Source organism: Oncorhynchus mykiss, chromosome 2, assembly GCF_013265735.2.
Source record: "Oncorhynchus mykiss isolate Arlee chromosome 2, USDA_OmykA_1.1, whole genome shotgun sequence".
NCBI classification, from domain to species: domain Eukaryota; kingdom Metazoa; phylum Chordata; class Actinopteri; order Salmoniformes; family Salmonidae; genus Oncorhynchus; species Oncorhynchus mykiss.
The window spans coordinates 9,329,580-9,353,593 of NC_048566.1; the positions used below are offsets into that span (position 1 = coordinate 9,329,580).

The 24,014-nt window shown below is 42.0% G+C and overlaps 1 protein-coding gene across 1 annotated transcript; it reads right to left on the minus strand.

Moving 5' to 3' along the window:
- Window positions 1-691: 691 nt before the first annotated feature.
- On the minus strand, window positions 692-19,726 carry LOC110520732 (casein kinase II subunit alpha). Its single transcript, XM_036937351.1, has 15 exons — window positions 19,641-19,726; window positions 18,834-18,930; window positions 18,528-18,602; window positions 17,309-17,437; window positions 17,056-17,167; window positions 16,828-16,929; window positions 15,961-16,011; window positions 15,790-15,849; window positions 13,574-13,657; window positions 13,210-13,320; window positions 12,941-13,042; window positions 6,724-6,824; window positions 6,186-6,334; window positions 2,998-3,087; window positions 692-2,037 (listed from the first exon to the last, which is right to left on the minus strand). The coding sequence occupies exons 4-15, from the start codon at window positions 17,407-17,409 to the stop codon at window positions 1,934-1,936; spliced, it is 1,167 nt and encodes a 388-aa protein (XP_036793246.1). The 5' UTR covers window positions 17,410-17,437; window positions 18,528-18,602; window positions 18,834-18,930; window positions 19,641-19,726; the 3' UTR covers window positions 692-1,933.
- Window positions 19,727-24,014: the final 4,288 nt, after the last annotated feature.

A 24,014-nucleotide genomic window follows, 5' to 3' on the forward strand; every position in this document is an offset into this window, starting at 1 on the left:
GGAAATCAATAATAATATATCCTGGTATCAACGCAGTAGGAAGGTGGCGATAGGTCACCATGCAACAATGCTCAGTGTGTAATACTGTTGTGTGGGAAACATTTTTGGGCTTTTTTCCTTGAGACAAATAAAATGCGAAGTAACCCAATTAATTACCCCTTCTTGAACTTGAACACCAAAGTACTCATTCTCACTTAAATCTGTTTGCAAGGTCCAAACTGTTTTATATTTTACAAATTCCATGGCATTAGTGCCAGTGAATTTAAGCTTCAGTGGCGCAGTGGTCTAAGGCACTGCCTCTCAGTGCTAGAGGTGTCACTACAGACCCTGGTTTGATCCCGGGCTGTATCACAACCGGCCGTGATCGGGAGTCCCATAGGGTGGCGCACAATTGGCACTGCGTCATCCGGGTTAGGGGAGGGTTTGGCTGGGGTAGGACGTCATTGCAAATAAGAATTTGTTCTTAACTGCCTAGCCTAGTTAAATAAAGGTTAAATAAAATAGAAAACATTTGTTGTTTAGACTCCATTACATAATACGTTAGGCTGGGCTAGTTGAAATAAATTAATCTGTGTTGCTTTTACACCAATCTAACCGTGCATATATTTCCCAGGGTTTCTACAGCATCAATGTCTGTACATTTCACAGAAAGAACAGCAAACAAACAATGATAAAGGACTATTCATACCTGCCTGTTTAAAATTGTTTATTTATGAAGTCGATTTTTTTTTGCAAGTGATAAGACTCCTCCCAAAATAAAAACAAAAAGTTACAAAATTGCCTATGTATTCAAAATCATGTGTAAGAGACCGCATTAAAAAACAAACAAACATGTATACAGAAGTAAAAGTAACACCAAATTGGCAAACTATTGACCCTGTGATAGTCAGCATTTGGTGCATGCAACCTAACAGTTACTGTAGAGTATCTACAGATGTCCAATCCAAGTACGATAGCTTCTAACAACTTCAAAACACCGGTAACTCCTGCACTTAACAGTAGTGTGTGAGCAACTATCCAGCACTGCCAAGTGGGGGCTACATCAGAGAAACCTGTCTCGTTTTGTGAAGTTGTCTACAGGTTCAGTGTATTGCAACAGCAGGAATCCCCAAACAAACTGTTTCAAGCTAGACTGTATATTTGGGACATACAAAATAAATGTTATTATCCATTCTCTTCTTCTTCTTCATCATGTCTACATTGTATTAGAATTCCTAGACCAAATCATCCAGACAGGTGTGACAAATAAAACATGATGTCAAGTCCAGATCTCAAAATATAACTGAACAGGGAAAAGCAATTTCAACATCTTTTCTCTGTCATTCTTCTCAACGTAATAAAAAGGAAACCCACTGGCCAGGCCAACACATAGTAGAGGGTGGGGTGGGCTGAACCGACCCACGGGCCCACACAAACATAGGTGAGGAGGTCCCATGAGGAGGTGGTGGTTTCAGGGCTGTGCCCCGGCAGCCGCTGGGAGGAGGGGGTGGAGGTTTCAGGGCTGTGCCCCGGCAGCCGCTGGGAGGAGGTTTCAGGGCTGTGCCCCGGCAGCCGCTGGGAGGAGGTGGTGGAGGTTTCAGGGCTGTGCCCCGGCCGCTGGGAGGAGGGGGTGGAGGTTTCAGGGCTGTGCCCCGGCAGCCGCTGGGAGGAGGTGGTGGAGGTTTCAGGGCTGTGCCCCGGCAGCCGCTGGGAGGAGGGGGTGGAGGTTTCAGGGCTGTGCCCCGGCAGCCGCTGGGAGGAGGTGGTGGAGGTTTCAGGGCTGTGCCCCGGCAGCCGCTGGGAGGAGGTGGTGGAGGTTTCAGGGCTGTGCCCCGGCAGCCGCTGGGAGGAGGTGGTGGAGGTTTCAGGGCTGTGCCCCGGCAGCCGCTGGGAGGAGGTGGTGGAGGTTTCAGGGCTGTGCCCCGGCAGCCGCTGGGAGGAGGGGGTGGAGGTTTCAGGGCTGTGCCCCGGCCGCTGGGACTTGTGGGGCCAGAGTGTTGGGGGCAGAAATGACAGGTGATCCAGCGTTGTTAGCCAGTGCCTTTGTGGAGGTGATACCTAGAAGAGATAGTGGACACATTCTCACCAATGACTTCTACTGTCAGTACACTTATTGACAGGAAGTAAAAGAAGAGAGCAGGGTGATCTATGGTCAGGAGTAGGGAGTAGGAGCTGTGGCGGTCACGAAATCAGCCGGTGATTGTCAAGCAAATAACTGTTGGTCTCACGGTAATTGACCGTTAATTAACAAACACATTTAGCATCTTCTGGCTTCCACACATCGCCTTCAGGCCACTGATGCAGATGTTAGGGACATTTACATTGTAAAAAGTCTAATAAATATAGCCTACATCCTCACAATAAATCCATGATTTATTTTAGACAGGTCTAAAGCCAGGTAGGCTGGCTGGCATGAAAATGTAAATAAATGTTGTAAATATAAACTATGTGCTTAATATTAGGAAAGTTGAGAAATAAAGTAGGCCTAGCCTATAGAAAGCTGACGGGATCCTCCTCTATTTAGTAGAGGCCATCACTCTGTTTTCTCGCACAATTGCATAGCCTACAGAAATGTTGCGCACCATGAGCTCCCATGAAATGTTTAATTAGATTTTCGATTACATTTGCATTGATGTCAGAGTGATTAGAGGGACAATAGAGTGCGGAGTACCAGGCAGTTAGCAAGTTTGGTAGGCTACTAATGACCAGCAGCAGCATTAGAGCTTGGAGAAGTCTAATTACTGTGACTAAACGGTCATGTGGAATTTGACTGCCGGTAATATGATCACTGCAACAGCCCTAGTCAGGAGTACTCACCATAGATTACAAATAAAACACTGGTGTTGGGAAACCATTCAAACAATATACAAAGTGTAATGATAACAGCACATCTTCCCAGGGAGTGGCACCCTATACCCTAAAGAGTGCACTACTTTTGATAGGGCCCAATAGCACCCTATACCCTAAATAGTGCACTACTTTTGACCAAAGACCAAAATGCAGTGTTGGATGACTTACCTGCCATCATACTGGAAGAGCTGACTGGAGTGGAGCTGGTAACTATTCCTCCAGGAGTGCTGCCCCTTCCCTGATCTTTAACAACGGAGTCTGGCATCAGAGAGAGAGAGAGACAATCAGATATCTTCTAAATCAACACTCATTAACCCAATCCACCGACAGCTATGATACCAACACTCATTAACACAATCCACCGACAGCTATGATAGCAACACTCATTAACCCAATCCACCGACAGCTATGATACCAACACTCACTAACACAATCCACCGACAGCTATGATAGCAACACTCATTAACCCAATCCACCGACAGCTATGATACCAACACTCACTAACACAATCCACCGACAGCTATGATACCAACACTCATTAACACAATCCACCGACAGCTATGATAGCAACACTCATTAACCCAATCCACCGACAGCTATGATACCAACACTCACTAACACAATCCACCGACAGCTATGATAGCAACACTCATTAACCCAATCCACCGACAGCTATGATACCAACACAATCCACCGACAGCTATGATACCAACACTCATTAACCCAATCCACCGACAGCTATGATACCAACCCAATCCACCGACAGCTATGATACCAACACAATCCACCGACAGCTATGATACCAACACAATCCACCGACAGCTATGATACCAACACTCACTAACACAATCCACCGACAGCTATGATAGCAACACTCATTAACCCAATCCACCGACAGCTATGATACCAACACTCACTAACACAATCCACCGACAGCTATGATACCAACACTCATTAACACAATCCACCGACAGCTATGATACCAACACTCATTAACCCAATCCACCGACAGCTATGATACCAACACTCACTAACACAATCCACCGACAGCTATGATACCAACACTCATTAACCCAATCCACCGACAGTTATGATACCAACACTCATTAACACAATCCACCGACAGCTATGATACCAACACTCATTAACACAATCCACCGACAGCTATGATACCAACACTCATTAACACAATCCACCGACAGCTATGATAGCAACACTCATTAACACAATCCACCGACAGCTATGATACCAACACTCACTAACACAATCCACCGACAGCTATGATAGCAACACTCATTAACCCAATCCACCGACAGCTATGATACCAACACTCACTAACACAATCCACCGACAGCTATGATAGCAACACTCATTAACACAATCCACCGACAGCTATGATACCAACACTCATTAACACAATCCACCGACAGCTATGATACCAACACTCATTAACCCAATCCACCGACAGCTATGATACCAACACTCATTAACACAATCCACCGACAGCTATGATACCAACACAATCCACCGACAGCTATGATACCAACACAATCCACCGACAGCTATGATACCAACACTCACTAACACAATCCACCGACAGCTATGATAGCAACACTCATTAACCCAATCCACCGACAGCTATGATACCAACACTCACTAACACAATCCACCGACAGCTATGATACCAACACTCATTAACACAATCCACCGACAGCTATGATACCAACACCCATTAACACAATCCACCGACAGCTATGATAGCAACACTCATTAACACAATCCACCGACAGCTATGATACCAACACTCACTAACACAATCCACCGACAGCTATGATAGCAACACTCATTAACCCAATCCACCGACAGCTATGATACCAACACTCACTAACACAATCCACCGACAGCTATGATAGCAACACTCATTAACACAATCCACCGACAGCTATGATACCAACACTCATTAACACAATCCACCGACAGCTATGATACCAACACTCATTAACCCAATCCACCGACAGCTATGATACCAACACTCATTAACACAATCCACCGACAGCTATGATACCAACACAATCCACCGACAGCTATGATACCAACACAATCCACCGACAGCTATGATACCAACACTCACTAACACAATCCACCGACAGCTATGATAGCAACACTCATTAACCCAATCCACCGACAGCTATGATACCAACACTCACTAACACAATCCACCGACAGCTATGATAGCAACACTCATTAACACAATCCACCGACAGCTATGATACCAACACTCATTAACACAATCCACCGACAGCTATGATACCAACACTCATTAACACAATCCACCGACAGCTATGATACCAACACTCATTAACCCAATCCACCGACAGCTATGATACCAACACTCATTAACCCAATCCACCGACAGCTATGATAGCAACACTCAAACTCTCTGACGTCAAGAACAGACGTGTCTGAGCGTGTCATCTCTGACCTAGGTGTCCCATGTCACCTGGTTCCTCCGCACACGCCACTTGCTTCCAGTCGAAGCTGGCATCATCTCCAAGACCCTGATGCTTGCCTACGCAGCAGCAAGAGGAACTGTCCTTCCCTACCATCAGGCTTATTTGAAAACCCTACATCCCAACCCGAGCCCTCCGTTCCGCCACCTCTGGTCTATTAGCCCTCCCACCCACACTTCGAGGGAAAGTGTACTTGATATGATTGTGATAACTTGGTGAGACGACAATACATCTTGAGATGAATGCACTAATTGTAAGTCGCTGTGGATAAGAGCATCGGCTAAAAGGGCTAAAATGTCAAATGTATACTGTAGTCACATGAACTCCTCTGAAGAAACTGTAAGTATCTGTTAAAAAGCCTTCTGCTTCAATGTGTTCAATGGCTGCAAGAGAATCCACTCAATATGAACCTTCTTCTTTTAGCAAGTAATTAAAAAAGAAAAGTGTATTGTATTGAGGCATAATTTAGCACCACAATCTTAAGATCAAGCGAGGATTCTAGCACTTAAACATTCAGTTAGGCGTCTTATGCAGCAGGCCTCTATCTAGAAGTCTGAGTGGAGGCGGAGGGGAAACTCACAGAAGTCTGAGTGGAGGCGGAGGGGGAAACTCACAGAAGTCTGAGTGGAGGCGGAGGGGAAACTCACAGAAGTCTGAGTGGAGGCGGAGGGGAAACTCACAGAAGTCTGAGTGGAGGCGGAGGGGGAAACTCACAGAAGTCTGAGTGGAGGCGGAGGGGAAACTCACAGAAGTCTGAGTGGAGGCGGAGGGGAAACTCACAGAAGTCTGAGTGGAGGCGGAGGGGAAACTCACAGAAGTCTGAGTGGAGGCGGAGGGGAAACTCACAGAAGTAGGGGTGTTCCATGGCCTCCCGGGCCGTGAGGCGAGCGTTGTGGTCGTAACGCAGCAGCTTGTCCAGAAAGTCCAGAGCCTCGGTGCTCACCAGGTGCTGGTTCTCACTGTGCACAAACCTCTCCCACCTCTTACGGGAGTGTCTGGAGAATGGACCAGGAGAGAGAGGTCAATACATAAAATCAAGTCAACGTTCACTCAGAGTGTAGACTCACAAAGTTCTCTCAAGAAGTTTGGGGGAAAAGGAGACAACAAAAAAATGAACAAGTCATATGAATAGATGGAAAGAGACTGGTGGCCAAATGGATTGTACCCATGAGTACTCTGTTAAATTGTCATGTCTGAGGGGCTTTTGCCGTTCAACTCTTTCTGTTAAATGGGTCAATATATTGGGCATTATCAACCTGAATTACTCAAGGCAGGGGTCAGGTATAAATTGACATTCACATTGTGTATTTGGACCATTTAGTAATACATTCTGAAGCCCAGTTCTGTTGAAGTAATCTGAGGATGAAATGTTGGATATTCTTACCTGCCCAGAATGTCATTAAACCGCGGGTCTAGTTCAATGTTGTACTTGTCGATGTAGTCATACAAGTCCTCTGTGCCGAGGACTTTAGCAATCCGTACGAGCTGTAAAACACAAACAGAACATTTCAGAGGGAAGACAAACTAAAACAAAAGCCTAAGGCCTAAATCTGGAATTCAACTGGCAGTCAAGTAAGAGGGCTAGAAGTATGCACTAAATATCAACCATCAGCCGTGTTGTAAAGACTGTCGTCTCATCATGATCAACACATTGTTTCAGTCAAGTAAGGGGGCTAGAAGTATGCACTAAATATCAACCATCAGCCGTGTTGTAAAGACTGTCGTCTCATCATGATCAACACATTGTTTCAGTCAAGTAAGAGGGCTAGAAGTATGCACTAAATATCAACCATCAGCCGTGTTGTAAAGACTGTCGTCTCATCATGATCAACACATTGTTTCAGTCAAGTAAGAGGGCTAGAAGTATGCACTAAATATCAACCATCAGCCGTGTTGTAAAGACTGTCGTCTCATCATGATCAACACATTGTTTCAGTCAAGTAAGAGGGCTAGAAGTATGCACTAAATATCAACCATCAGCCTTGTAAAGACTGTCGTCTCATCATGATCAACACATTGTTTCAGTCAAGTAAGGGGGCTAGAAGTATGCACTAAATATCAACCATCAGCCGTGTTGTAAAGACTGTCGTCTCATCATGATCAACACATTGTTTCAGTCAAGTAAGGGGGCTAGAAGTATGCACTAAATATCAACCATCAGCCTTGTAAAGACTGTCGTCTCATCATGATCAACACATTGTTTCAGTCAAGTAAGGGGGCTAGAAGTATGCACTAAATATCAACCATCAGCCTTGTAAAGACTGTCGTCTCATCATGATCAACACATTGTTTCAGTCAAGTAAGGGGGCTAGAAGTATGCACTAAATATCAACCATCAGCCTTGTAAAGACTGTCATCTCATCATGATCAACACATTGTTTCAGTCAAGTAAGGGGGCTAGAAGTATGCACTAAATATCAACCATCAGCCGTGTTGTAAAGACTGTCGTCTCATCATGATCAACACATTGTTTCAGTCAAGTAAGAGGGCTAGAAGTATGCACTAAATATCAACCATCAGCCGTGTTGTAAAGACTGTCGTCTCATCATGATCAACACATTGTTTCAGTCAAGTAAGGGGGCTAGAAGTATGCACTAAATATCAACCATCAGCCGTGTTGTAAAGACTGTCGTCTCATCATGATCAACACATTGTTTCAGTCAAGTAAGGGGGCTAGAAGTATGCACTAAATATCAACCATCAGCCGTGTTGTAAAGACTGTCGTCTCATCATGATCAACACATTGTTTCAGTCAAGTAAGAGGGCTAGAAGTATGCACTAAATATCAACCATCAGCCTTGTAAAGACTGTCGTCTCATCATGATCAACACATTGTTTCAGTCAAGTAAGAGGGCTAGAAGTATGCACTAAATATCAACCATCAGCCGTGTTGTAAAGACTGTCGTCTCATCATGATCAACACATTGTTTCAGTCAAGTAAGAGGGCTAGAAGTATGCACTAAATATCAACCATCAGCCGTGTTGTAAAGACTGTCGTCTCATCATGATCAACACATTGTTTCAGTCAAGTAAGGGGGCTAGAAGTATGCACTAAATATCAACCATCAGCCGTGTTGTAAAGACTGTCGTCTCATCATGATCAACACATTGTTTCAGTCAAGTAAGAGGGCTAGAAGTATGCACTAAATATCAACCATCAGCCGTGTTGTAAAGACTGTCGTCTCATCATGATCAACACATTGTTTCAGTCAAGTAAGGGGGCTAGAAGTATGCACTAAATATCAACCATCAGCCTTGTAAAGACTGTCGTCTCATCATGATCAACACATTGTTTCAGTCAAGTAAGGGGGCTAGAAGTATGCACTAAATATCAACCATCAGCCTTGTAAAGACTGTCGTCTCATCATGATCAACACATTGTTTCAGTCAAGTAAGGGGGCTAGAAGTATGCACTAAATATCAACCATCAGCCTTGTAAAGACTGTCGTCTCATCATGATCAACACATTGTTTCAGTCAAGTAAGGGGGCTAGAAGTATGCACTAAATATCAACCATCAGCCTTGTAAAGACTGTCATCTCATCATGATCAACACATTGTTTCAGTCAAGTAAGGGGGCTAGAAGTATGCACTAAATATCAACCATCAGCCGTGTTGTAAAGACTGTCGTCTCATCATGATCAACACATTGTTTCAGTCAAGTAAGAGGGCTAGAAGTATGCACTAAATATCAACCATCAGCCTTGTAAAGACTGTCGTCTCATCATGATCAACACATTGTTTCAGTCAAGTAAGAGGGCTAGAAGTATGCACTAAATATCAACCATCAGCCGTGTTGTAAAGACTGTCGTCTCATCATGATCAACACATTGTTTCAGTCAAGTAAGAGGGCTAGAAGTATGCACTAAATATCAACCATCAGCCGTGTTGTAAAGACTGTCGTCTCATCATGATCAACACATTGTTTCAGTCAAGTAAGGGGGCTAGAAGTATGCACTAAATATCAACCATCAGCCGTGTTGTAAAGACTGTCGTCTCATCATGATCAACACATTGTTTCAGTCAAGTAAGAGGGCTAGAAGTATGCACTAAATATCAACCATCAGCCGTGTTGTAAAGACTGTCGTCTCATCATGATCAACACATTGTTTCAGTCAAGTAAGGGGGCTAGAAGTATGCACTAAATATCAACCATCAGCCTTGTAAAGACTGTCGTCTCATCATGATCAACACATTGTTTCAGTCAAGTAAGGGGGCTAGAAGTATGCACTAAATATCAACCATCAGCCTTGTAAAGACTGTCGTCTCATCATGATCAACACATTGTTTCAGTCAAGTAAGGGGGCTAGAAGTATGCACTAAATATCAACCATCAGCCTTGTAAAGACTGTCGTCTCATCATGATCAACACATTGTTTCAGTCAAGTAAGGGGGCTAGAAGTATGCACTAAATATCAACCATCAGCCTTGTAAAGACTGTCATCTCATCATGATCAACACATTGTTTCAGTCAAGTAAGGGGGCTAGAAGTATGCACTAAATATCAACCATCAGCCGTGTTGTAAAGACTGTCGTCTCATCATGATCAACACATTGTTTCAGTCAAGTAAGAGGGCTAGAAGTATGCACTAAATATCAACCATCAGCCGTGTTGTAAAGACTGTCGTCTCATCATGATCAACACATTGTTTCAGTCAAGTAAGGGGGCTAGAAGTATGCACTAAATATCAACCATCAGCCGTGTTGTAAAGACTGTCGTCTCATCATGATCAACACATTGTTTCAGTCAAGTAAGGGGGCTAGAAGTATGCACTAAATATCAACCATCAGCCGTGTTGTAAAGACTGTCGTCTCATCATGATCAACACATTGTTTCAGTCAAGTAAGAGGGCTAGAAGTATGCACTAAATATCAACCATCAGCCTTGTAAAGACTGTCGTCTCATCATGATCAACACATTGTTTCAGTCAAGTAAGAGGGCTAGAAGTATGCACTAAATATCAACCATCAGCCGTGTTGTAAAGACTGTCGTCTCATCATGATCAACACATTGTTTCAGTCAAGTAAGAGGGCTAGAAGTATGCACTAAATATCAACCATCAGCCGTGTTGTAAAGACTGTCGTCTCATCATGATCAACACATTGTTTCAGTCAAGTAAGGGGGCTAGAAGTATGCACTAAATATCAACCATCAGCCGTGTTGTAAAGACTGTCGTCTCATCATGATCAACACATTGTTTCAGTCAAGTAAGAGGGCTAGAAGTATGCACTAAATATCAACCATCAGCCGTGTTGTAAAGACTGTCGTCTCATCATGATCAACACATTGTTTCAGTCAAGTAAGGGGGCTAGAAGTATGCACTAAATATCAACCATCAGCCTTGTAAAGACTGTCGTCTCATCATGATCAACACATTGTTTCAGTCAAGTAAGGGGGCTAGAAGTATGCACTAAATATCAACCATCAGCCTTGTAAAGACTGTCGTCTCATCATGATCAACACATTGTTTCAGTCAAGTAAGGGGGCTAGAAGTATGCACTAAATATCAACCATCAGCCTTGTAAAGACTGTCGTCTCATCATGATCAACACATTGTTTCAGTCAAGTAAGGGGGCTAGAAGTATGCACTAAATATCAACCATCAGCCTTGTAAAGACTGTCGTCTCATCATGATCAACACATTGTTTCAGTCAAGTAAGGGGGCTAGAAGTATGCACTAAATATCAACCATCAGCCTTGTAAAGACTGTCGTCTCATCATGATCAACACATTGTTTCAGTCAAGTAAGGGGGCTAGAAGTATGCACTAAATATCAACCATCAGCTGTGTTGTAAAGACTGTCGTCTCATCATGATCAACACATTGTTTCAGTCAAGTAAGGGGGCTAGAAGTATGCACTAAATATCAACCATCAGCCTTGTAAAGACTGTCGTCTCATCATGATCAACACATTGTTTCAGTCAAGTAAGGGGGCTAGAAGTATGCACTAAATATCAACCATCAGCCTTGTAAAGACTGTCGTCTCATCATGATCAACACATTGTTTCAGTCAAGTAAGGGGGCTAGAAGTATGCACTAAATATCAACCATCAGCCGTGTTGTAAAGACTGTCGTCTCATCATGATCAACACATTGTTTCAGTCAAGTAAGGGGGCTAGAAGTATGCACTAAATATCAACCATCAGCCTTGTAAAGACTGTCATCTCATCATGATCAACACATTGTTTCAGTCAAGTAAGGGGGCTAGAAGTATGCACTAAATATCAACCATCAGCCTTGTAAAGACTGTCGTCTCATCATGATCAACACATTGTTTCAGTCAAGTAAGAGGGCTAGAAGTTTTCAATAAATATCAACCATCAGCCGTGTTGTAAAGACTGTCGTCTCATCATGATCAACACATTGTTTCAGTCAAGTAAGGGGGCTAGAAGTATGCACTAAATATCAACCATCAGCCGTGTTGTAAAGACTGTCGTCTCATCATGATCAACACATTGTTTCAGTCAAGTAAGAGGGCTAGAAGTATGCACTAAATATCAACCATCAGCCTTGTAAAGACTGTCGTCTCATCATGATCAACACATTGTTTCAGTCAAGTAAGGGGGCTAGAAGTATGCACTAAATATCAACCATCAGCCGTGTAAAGACTGTCGTCTCATCATGATCAACATATTGTTTCAGTCAAGTAAGAGGGCTAGAAGTATGCACTAAATATCAACCATCAGCCGTGTTGTAAAGACTGTCGTCTCATCATGATCAACACATTGTTTCAGTCAAGTAAGAGGGCTAGAAGTATGCACTAAATATCAACCATCAGCCGTGTAAAGACTGTCGTCTCATCATGATCAACACATTGTTTCAGTCAAGTAAGGGGGCTAGAAGTATGCACTAAATATCAACCATCAGCCTTGTAAAGACTGTCGTCTCATCATGATCAACACATTGTTTCAGTCAAGTAAGAGGGCTAGAAGTTTTCAATAAATATCAACCATCAGCCGTGTTGTAAAGACTGTCGTCTCATCATGATCAACACATTGTTTCAGTCAAGTAAGGGGGCTAGAAGTATGCACTAAATATCAACCATCAGCCTTGTAAAGACTGTCGTCTCATCATGATCAACACATTGTTTCAGTCAAGTAAGGGGGCTAGAAGTATGCACTAAATATCAACCATCAGCCGTGTAAAGACTGTCGTCTCATCATGATCAACACATAGTTTCAGTCAAGTAAGAGGGCTAGAAGTTTTCAATAAATATCAACCATCAGCCGTGTTGTAAAGACTGTCGTCTCATCATGATCAACACATTGTTTCAGTCAAGTAAGGGGGCTAGAAGTATGCACTAAATATCAACCATCAGCCTTGTAAAGACTGTCGTCTCATCATGATCAACTTGATTGTTTCAGGGTTGTTCATCAGCACTGAGAGACTCAATTCTTCTCGCCTGATTGTAGATAAACCAAAACACTCAACCAAAATACTTACTTGTAATCCTACAGAAAGTTGCAATTCAACTGGCAGTCAACTAAGAGAGCAACAAGACATCCACTTGATAGCTCAAATCAGTGCTGTTGTAGTAGAGACTGGTGCACCAGGATTCAATATCAAGACAAAGTGATCAGCATCATGAGAGACAATTCTACCTGGTCGTAGTTGTCGTGTCCATGGAAGAAAGGCTCCTTCCTGAAGATCATGCTGGCCAACATACAGCCCAAACTCCACATGTCTAAACTGTAGTCATACATCTGACATAAAGAGAGAGGGGGGGGGGTGAGCGCTGTGCTTAAAACAACAATGACTACATTACTGTACCAACTTACACCTACATTATTATAACTACATTAATGACATGCTACTATAGTTTGTTTCATGTTTATAACTAGTCTTGTCAGACTGTATTGAGTGGTCTCACCTGGTAGTCTACGAGCAGCTCAGGTCCTTTGAAGTAGCGCGAGGCCACTCTCACATTGTACTCCTGGTTAGGGTGGTAGAACTCTGCCAAGCCCCAGTCGATCAGGCGGAGCTACAAGAGAATAGTCATTATTGCCTGTGTTTTTTTAGTTAATAAGTTCTAATTCCTAATTCTGAGTTCTAGTTCTATGATAATAACAATATTAATACACAGGTCTTATATAGAGCTTTTCTAAAACCCAAAGACACTTTACAATAAGCAACAATAAGGAAACAAAAACGTCTAACAAAGTGGGCTGGTTAATTATGGTAGTGATCCAAGCTATAGTAACAGAATGAATGAAAGGAGGAGCCTGAATCCATACCTTTCTGTGTTCATGATCAATCATCACATTGTGTGGCTTGACATCTCTGTGCATGATCCCCATACTGTGACAGTAGTCAAGGGCCTGAGAAGAAACAATTAGGTCTTGGTTTAAGCTAACAGTCTAAATGCGAGATGTATCATTGGCATCTGAGATTTGATTTATTAGGATCCCCATTAGTCGACGTCAATGGAGACAGTCTTACTGGGGTCGGACATAACAACAGACATTACAGACAAAATACATATATTTAAAATCATTAACATGTAGTGTGTGTGCATCTATCAGTTACACATACATGTCAGTACATACACACACCAAGTAGGTCACATGTCAGTACATACACACACCAAGTAGGTCACATGTCAGTACATACACACACCAAGTAGGTCACATGTCAGTACATACACACACCAAGTAGGTCACATGTCAGTACATACACACACCAAGTAGGTCACATGTCAGTACATACACACACCAAGTAGGTCACATGTCAGTACATACACACACCAAGTAGGTCACATGTCAGTACATACACACACCAAGTAGGTCACATGTCAGTACATACACACACCAAGTAGGTCACATGTCAGTACATACACACACCAAGTAGGTCACATGTCAGTACATACACACACCAAGTAGGTTACATGTCAGTACAAACACACAACAAGTAGGTTACATGTCAGTACACACAACAAGTAGGTCACATGTCAGTACAAACACACAACAAGTAGGTCACATGTCAGTACAAACACACATCAAGTAGGTTACATGTCAGTACAAACACACAAGAAGTAGGTTACATGTCAGTACATACACACACCAAGTAGGTCACATGTCAGTACAAACACACAACAAGTAGGTCACATGTCAGTACAAACACACACCAAGTAGGTTACATGTCAGTACAAACACACAACAAGTAGGTCACATGTCAGTACAAACACACACCAAGTAGGTTACATGTCAGTACAAACACACATCAAGTAGGTCACATGTCAGTACAAACACACATCAAGTAGGTCACGTCAGTACAAACACACAACAAGTAGGTTACATGTCAGTACAAACACACAACAAGTAGATTACATGTCAGTACATACACACAACAAGTAGGTCACATGTCAGTACAAACACACATCAAGTAGGTCACGTCAGTACAAACACACAAGTAGGTTACATGTCAGTACAAACACACAACAAGTAGGTTACATGTCAGTACATACACACAACAAGTAGGTCACATGTCAGTACATACACACAACAAGTAGGTTACATGTCAGTACAAACACACAACAAGTAGGTTACATGTCAGTACATACACACAACAAGTAGGTTACATGTCAGTACAAACACACAACAAGTAGGTCACATGTCAGTACAAACACACAACAAGTAGGTTACATGTCAGTACAAACACACAACAAGTAGGTCACATGTCAGTACAAACACACAACAAGTAGGTTACATGTCAGTACAAACACACAACAAGTAGGTCACATGTCAGTACAAACACACACCAAGTAGGTCACATGTCAGTACATACACACACCAAGTAGGTTACATGTCAGTACAAACACACAACAAGTAGGTTACATGTCAGTACAAACACACAACAAGTAGGTCACATGTCAGTACAAACACACAACAAGTAGGTCACATGTCAGTACAAACACACAACAAGTAGGTCACATGTCAGTACAAACACACAACAAGTAGGTTACATGTCAGTACATACACACAACAAGTAGGTCACATGTCAGTACAAACACACAACAAGTAGGTCACGTCAGTACAAACACACAAGTAGGTTACATGTCAGTACATACACACACCAAGTAGGTTACATGTCAGTACATACACACAACAAGTAGGTCACATGTCAGTACAAACACACAACAAGTAGGTCACATGTCAGTACAAACACACAACAAGTAGGTCACGTCAGTACAAACACACAAGTAGGTCACATGTCAGTACAAACACACAACAAGTAGGTTACATGTCAGTACATACACACAACAAGTAGGTCACATGTCAGTACAAACACACAACAAGTAGGTCACGTCAGTACAAACACACAAGTAGGTTACATGTCAGTACAAACACACAACAAGTAGGTTACATGTCAGTACAAACACACACCAAGTAGGTCATATGGGGGAGAGGCGTTGTGCAGTGAGGTGTTTGTGTTTTTTGAAACCATCCCTTACCTTCAATATTTCAAACATGTAGAACCGTATGTCGAAGTCTGATAAAGTTTGATACAGTTGCTGATATACAGAGAAAAAAAATGTATCAAAATGAGATGGCTGGACATTGGTTCAGAATGTGAGGTTTATTAGAATTCTGTACAGACAGATGAACATGGTCTCTCTCCTCACCTTGAAATCAGTGTTGTTGACATGCTCAAAAACCAGCGCGGGAGTTCGAGACTGAGAAGACATAAGAAAAGGCATGAGGAACTACAATAACTACAATCATTCACTCCACCAGAACACACACAAAATACATTTGAAAAGAAGAAGAAGAAGAATCGGGATGGTAAAACGTTTTCAATGTAAACTCAAATGATTAAAACCAGGTTGAAAGTAGAAAAGTGATATATTTTAAAATAAGATAATCTTTGACAACTAACAACCACCAAAATAAAAACTAGACAGTCAGGGAGAATATATATATATTTTTTTAAATGACATGGCATTGATTTTATTATAATATTTGAGTCTCTCAGATAGCATAAGAGCAAGGCATAAGCCATGGCAAAATGTGGAGAATTACAGGAAATTAGCTTTAAAACTGCACATCTTCTCACAGCCGTTTCCAAAATGTGGTGAATTGCAGGAAATTTGCTTTAAAACGGCAATTGTTCTCTCCACCCAATGACAAAATAGGTATAATTGCAGGAAATTAGCTTTAAAACTAGTGATGCACCGATATTACATTTTTGGCCGATATCCGATATTTTCCTCGTCAAAAAAAAACAATACCGATATTTAACATTTTTGCGGCCTTTTAAGCATTCTAGTACAGTTAAATAGTTAACACACACACACACATGGAACTTTGCCACAGCTGTTGAAAAAAATCCTGGGGGAAACTGGATGGAGGTAGCTGAACATTGTTTCTGCTTAGTGATTGAGCAACAGCCATTGTAAAAAAAAAAAAGGCACACAAAAAACAAGCATGTGGTTGTGTTATGATTCACACTTTACAGACGTATAGAAATTAGGATCATGAGCTCCACTCACCACAGGATCCTTGACGATATCTAAAAGTGAGATGATGTTGGGACCGCCTCGCAAGTTTTCTAGAATCTTGATTTCTCTCTTGATTTTCTTCTTTTTGACTGGCTATCGACAAACATAACAAAATACCATCAGGACTTCATACAGTACGTCTCTTTGGCGAGGAGCGAAATTTGAGTCAGTGGATAAAATGCCAATACTAAAATCAATTAAAATTAATATGGTACCAACCTTGAGTATTTTGACAACAACCTTCTCATTGTTGGTGATATTTATGGCTTCAAACACCTCACTGTATTTGCCTCGTCCTAGTTTGCGCACCAGCTGGTAGTCATCTTGGTTCCTACATAGTCAAGAGAATTGGCAAGCAATGTGATGGCGTGACAATTTCAGCTAGGTAACACCAACTAGAATCTAACACACATATCAGAACATGCAACAGAAAACAATGTGTTCAGCTTTGAACCACACACGCACTACGTACCCCCATTCCACCACATGGGACTCGTAGTCCCAGTACTCCCGAGGCCTCTGTGTGTTTACATCAGGGTAAACTCGAGAGCGGCTTGGGACAGAGCCGGACATATTATACACAGGATGTTCTCTGGATCACCTGGGACAGAGAAAATAGACACACCTATTATAATAAAAACAAACATGATAGGGGTGGTGTATGTGAGTCCACATCGCACTTTAATGTCATTTTTTGCCCCCCCCCCCCGAAGGGGAATGTAAATCATTCACTTTTTTTTTATTTTTTTACAGTAGTTACATAGCAAAACATCAAATAATTTGGTATACTTTACATCTAGATAGACAGTACTTATACATTATAAATTGTGTTTTAGTCATAACTATTATATAACATGAGCTTTTAAACCCACCCCTCAGCTACTCTCAGTCCATCCCACCTATCTCCCTAACCCCACCCCTCCAGTACTCTCAGTTCATCCCACCTATCTCCCTAACCCCACCCCTGAGCTACTCTCAGTCCATCCCACCTATCTCCCTAACCCCACCCCTCCAGTACTCTCAGTCCATCCCACCTATCTCCCTAACCCCACCCCTGAGCTACTCTCAGTCCATCCCACCTATCTCCCTAACCCCACCCCTCCAGTACTCTCAGTTCATCCCACCTATCTCCCTAACCCCACCCCTGAGCTACTCTCAGTCCATCCCACCTATCTCCCTAACCCCACCCCTCAGCTACTCTCAGTCCATCCCACCTATCTCCCTAACCCCACCCCTCCAGTACTCTCAGTTCATCCCACCTATCTCCCTAACCCCACCCCTCAGCTACTCTCAGTCCATCCACCTATCTCCCTAACCCCACCCCTCAGCTACTCTCAGTCCATCCACCTATCTCCCTAACCCTACCCCTCCGGTACTTTCAGTCCATCCCACCTATCTCCGTAAACCACCCTCTGATGATTTCCATGTGCCATTTGTCAACTGTGCTGTTTCTAATAAATTCTGAACCTATCTAATCGATATCAAGAAGATCCATATAAGCAACATCTATAACCATAGATGGACAATTACGTGACTGATTGAAAGTAATGTAGACTAATGAATAATTCTGTTTGGCATACTGTTGGCATCAGGTCTCGCTGTCTCGCTGTCTCGCTTGACTTGGCACAGTAGGCCTATAAGACAGTGTGATTGATCACTGTGTGAATGATTGATCACCATGTGAATGGTACCTTGGAGGTTTCCTCCAAGCTGCAGGTGACAGGTGGGGTCGCTGCAGAGCTGATGCTTCGTTGGTTTGGTAGAGGCTGCAGGATAAAACACACAACTAGATGTTAGTTGGCTAGCTACATATTTTAGTCAGGTAGCCATCATGATATGGGCAGGTTTCCCAGACACAAATTAAGACCAGTCTTAGACTAAAAAGCCTGCTACATGGAAATTAATTAAGTACAGGACTAAGCTTATTCTGTGTTTTGGAAATCGCTGATATACTGGTCAAAAAAATGTAAGATAATAGTTTGCTAAAATCAACAAACCTGATTGTTGTAGTTGTTAAGGAGTACATCCAACCAGTCTAATCAGGGGGCACCGGGCTCAGTAGAGTCATCACTAGGATTCCCACTGTCATATGTCCTGTTGAAAGACATACATGTGATTGATTTAGTACAATACTTGGCCAAAGAGTCTCGACTCAACCTCTGACTTAACTCAAAAACCTGTCACTGCTTACGAGCTTTATTTCTATGGTATTGTTTACCGGTCTGTCAAGTGTCATTCACTGAAACCGATCAGAAACATCTGTGGTGCACAAAGCAGTTTCATTATGATAACCAGTGTCCGGCTGGGACCCACACGGTTTAATAATCTGTGGTGAAACTCCCTCGAGACAGTCACACACGCACGAGCCATGGCCTGCACATGTAGCCAATGATGAACTGCAACGCACCAAAAGCCGGATGGGAATACTAGGTTAGCTAGCTAACTAACAAGCAAATGTTATCTATAGTTATATTCACGAAACATGAATTGCTGGGCAGGTATTTATCTATAAATGTTAGTAAATTGTATTAGCTGACGTGGATACGTTGAAGATTGCTAGCTACCACAAGCCAGAAAATATGATTTGTTTTCAGAAGAAAAAAAGTGATAACGGAGTGCATTAGCGAGGCAACTGGCTGACAACGCCTTAGCTAACATTCTGTGGGCTACCTTGATAGCTAATGGTAGTAAAGCTAAACATAGTTATCTATGCTTTAAGAGTATTTGTCTTATATGCAATAACATGCAAAGTTGACTCAAAACAATGGCCATCTCACGTAGGTAAATAAGCTAACGTGTATTACCTCTCGACGTTGTTGGGACATCAATATGGCGATGCTTGGTTTAGCGGCAATGTGCACCTCCATTCCTGTGAGGGGCGCTGTGCTTTCTTTGTGTGGAAAATGGGAGAGCGAAAACACGAGGCTGTACTTCTCTGAAAACCCTTACTGACACCTAGTGGTTAAATGGGAGAAACTCTGTGTCACAATTAAATCCTAATTATGTTATACATATTATATATCTATTTTTCACAGTGCGCCACATGCCAGAAGTTTCGACATTAGATGGGTGGTGTATGCGAGTCCATATCCACATCGTACTTTTAATTTATTTTTTGGGGGGGCCAAAAAATACATTACATATACATTATACATTGTCCCACTTCGAAGGTCAAAAACAAACTTTGTTTTTACAGCTTTTTCTTTTGTTGTTACATGTAAATCACACACACACATTTTGTACAGTAGTTATACAGCAAACATAAAGTAATTCGATATTTTGATATATATTACATCTAGATAGATAGTACTTATTAATTTAAAAAAATTATAGTCATAACTATTATAGAACATAACCCCAGCACTCAGCTACTTTCAGTCCATCCCACCTCTCCGTTAACCTCCCTCTTGTGATTTCCATGTGCCATATATTTGTGCAGTTTCACATAAATTCTGAACCTATCTAATCATATAGATTGTAAATTAAAGATAAATATTCTTACTAAAGTTATTATTATATTGTTGATTGACTATGGTCGTACTTCCTCCTTAGTTATTTTCCACAATATATATCAATCTTCTCACTGGGACAAGACCAATGATGTTACAGACAGGGACAACGCACAACGGAAACGGTGCTGTTCTGATTGGCCAATTGAAAAACGGGGAGGGATTGGGTTGTGGGTTGGGGAACGCTCCACTGCCCTTTCGTCACTCATTGTTTCAAGCCACACCCTACTACACTCACTAAGCGGAGAAAGCGTACCTCAACGTCTGTTCAAGAATGTTGAAATGTTGAATGTTTTGAAGAAACGTGTGGTTCAGTACAAACCGTCACACTACCTAGCTACTGTTTAATCGAACTGAATGCACCCCAGGTATGTATGACGTTCCGGACCCATGGACATCTAACTAATGCATAACTCCAAAACATTAGTATTTTATTAGAATTCCCATTAGCATCTGCCAAGGCAGCCATTACTCTTCCTGGGGTCCAAACATGAACAAAACAATACATCACAACAAAACAATAGTCTACATCATAAATAAAACACATAACACAATACATTGTGCACTATACACATTTGCATATCTGCTCCACCTTTACAAATGTACAGTACAAAATGTACAATATTACAACAATACAATATTACAATGTGTGGGTGTGTGTCTCTTCACAGTTCGCATTGTGCCTTGAGGTTTTGTTTTATCTGTAGGTTTTTAAATCTGATTTTATTGCTAGCTTGAATTGCCTAATGTGGAGTAGAGTTCCATGTAGTCATGGCTCTATGTAGTACTGTGTGTTTCCCAGCCTCTGTTCTGGACTTAGGGACTGTGAAGAGACCACTGGTGGCATGTCTTGTGGGGTATGTATGGCTGTCTGAGGCGTGTTAGCTGTTTGAACAGACAGTTCGTTTCAGCACGTCAATACCTCTCACAAAATCAAGTAGTGATGAATACATTCTCTCCTCCCCTTTGTGCCAGGAGAGATTCACGTTGATTTTCTTGATATTAGCCCTCAGTGTACATTTAAGGGCGAACCGTGCTGCTCTGTTTTTGGCCAATTGCCTATGTCCATCTTTGCAGCATTTGATCATATAACTCGGCAGTAGTCCAGGTGTGATAAAAACACATATGTATGATATTAATTTGAGCCCGTTTGCTACAGCAGGAAATGAATCCTGCAGCAACAGAAAATGTTTCCCCGGCTATGTGTTTGGCGCCGACAGAGATGAACGCTTCGCGTTCTTAGGAAACTATGCAGTATTTAGTTTTTTTACAAATTATTTCTTACATTGTTACCCAGGAAATCTTAAGTCTTATTACATACAGCCAGGAGGAACTATTGGATATAAGAGCAACATCAACTTACCAACATTACGACCAGGAATACGACTTTCCCGAAGCGGATCCTCTGTTTCGACCACCACCCAGGACAATGGATCGGATCCCAGTAGGCGACCCAAAACATCGGCGCCGCTGATGCCTCACAAGTCCTCAACTGGCAGCTTCATTAAATAGTACCTGCAAAACACCAGTCTCAAGTCAACAGTGACGAGGCGACTCTGTGATGCTGGCCTTCTAGGCAGAGTTCTTCTATCCAGTGCCTGTGTTCTTTTGCCCATCTTAATCTTTTCTTTTTATTGTCCAGTCCGAGATATGGCTTTTTCTTTGCAACTCTGCCTAGAAGGCCAGCATCCTGGAGTCGCCTTTTCACTGTTGACATTGAGATTGGTGTTTTGCAGGTACTAATTAATGAAGCTGCCAGATGGGGACTTGTGAGGCGACTGTTTCTCAAACTAGACACTAATGTACTTGTCCTCTTGCTCAGTTGTGCACAGAGGCCTCCAACTCCTCTTTCTATTCTGGTTAGAGCCAGTTTGCACTGTTCTGTGAAGGGAGGAGTACACAGCGTTGTACGAGATCTTCAGTTTCTTGGCAATTTCTTGCATGGAATAGCCTTCATTTCTGAGAACAAGAATATACTGACGAGTTTCAGAAGAAAGTTCTTTGTGTCTGGCCATTTTGAGCCTGTAATCGAACCCACAAATGCTGATGCTCCAGATACTCAACTAGTCTAAAGAAGGCCAATTTTATTGCTTTCAGTAGTGCTAACATAATTGCGAAAGGGTTTTCTAATGATAAATTAGCCTTTTAAAATTATAAACTTGGATTAGCTAACACAACGTGCCATTGGAACACAGGACTGATGATTGCTGATAATGGGCCTCTGTACACTTATGTAGATATTCCATAAGAAATCTGCCATTTCCAACTACAATAGTAATTTACAACATTAACAATGTCGACACTGTATTTCTGATAAATGTTATGTTATTTTAATGGACATAAAATGTGCTTTTCTTTCAAAAACAAGGCCATTTCTAAGTGACCCCAAACTTTTGAACGGTAGTGTATGTTTTTTTCAGCAGCATATTATGATCAATAATGTCAAAAGATGCACTGAAGTCTAGCAAAATAGCTCCTACAATCATCTTATTATCAGTTTCTTTCAGCCAATCATCAGTCATCTGTGTCAAGGCCGTACATGTTGAGGGCCCTTCCCTATAAGTGAGTTGAAAGTCTATTGTTAATTTGTTTACTGTGAAATAGCATTGTACCTGGTCAAACACATTTTTTTCCAAAAGTTGACTAAGGATTGGTAGCAGGCTGATTGGTCGGCTGTTTCAACCAGTAAAGGGTGCTTTGCTATTCTTGGGTATCGGAAGTACTTTTACTTCCCTCCAGCCCTGAGACACACACTGTCCTGTAGGCTTAGATAGATAGGAGTGGCAATAGTCCGCTACCATCCAAGTTGTACCAGACGGTTTGTCATTACTGATAGACAGCAATACTATTTTCACCTCTTCCACACTCACTTTACAGAATTCAAATTCAGTTATGCATGAAAATTAAGGTTTAGAGTTTGTTATTGGCGTGTCATGCCTATGTTTGCTAATCTTGCCAAGGAAAAAGTCATTAAAGTAGTCGGCAATATCAGAGGGTTTTGGAATGTTCAATTAAACAGTGCTGTTCTGAACGACCAAAGAAGAATTTGAAAACAGAGAAATATTGAACAACCAAAGAAGAATGCCTTTGATAAGATATATATTGAATACAGAATGAAAATACTTTCTCTTTGGTCGTTATGGCTAATGGACAATGTACAATGAGTGGACAAAACATTAGGAACACCTTCCTAATATTGAGTTGCACCCCATCTTGCCCTCTGAACAGCCCTCAATTTGTCGGGGCATGGACTCTACAAGGTGTCAAAAGCGTTCCACAGGGATGCTGGCCCATGTTGACTCCAATGCTTCCCACAGTTGTGTCGAGTTGGCTGGATGTCCTTTGGGTGGTGGATCATTCTTGATACACATGGGAAACTGAAAAACCCAGCATACCCCATTCAAAGGCACTTACAGTGCCTTGCGAAAGTATTCGGCCCCCTTGAACTTTGCGACCTTTTGCCACATTTCAGGCTTCAAACATAAAGATATAAAACTGTATTTTTTTGTGAAGAATCAACAAGTGGGACACAATCATGAAGTGGAACGACATTTATTGGATATTTCAAACTTTTTTAACAAATCAAAAACTGAAAAATTGGGCGTGCAAAATTATTCAGCCCCCTTAAGTTAATAATTTGTAGCGCCACCTTTTGCTGCGATTACAGCT

What these genes read in the sequence shown, in the direction of transcription:
- LOC110520732 (XM_036937351.1), bottom strand. Translation starts at nt 17,409, where the DNA reads ATGTCCGGCTCTGTCCCAAGCCGCTCTCGAGTTTACCCTGATGTAAAC. An exon ending in TCCCATGTGGTGGAATGGGG is followed by an intron (nt 17,168 to 17,308) that starts GTACGTAGTGCG and finishes TTGACTATGTAG; the next exon opens with GAACCAAGATGACTACCAGC. An exon ending in GACACGACAACTACGACCAG is followed by an intron (nt 6,825 to 12,940) that starts GTAGAATTGTCT and finishes TGTGTTTTACAG; the next exon opens with CTCGTACGGATTGCTAAAGT.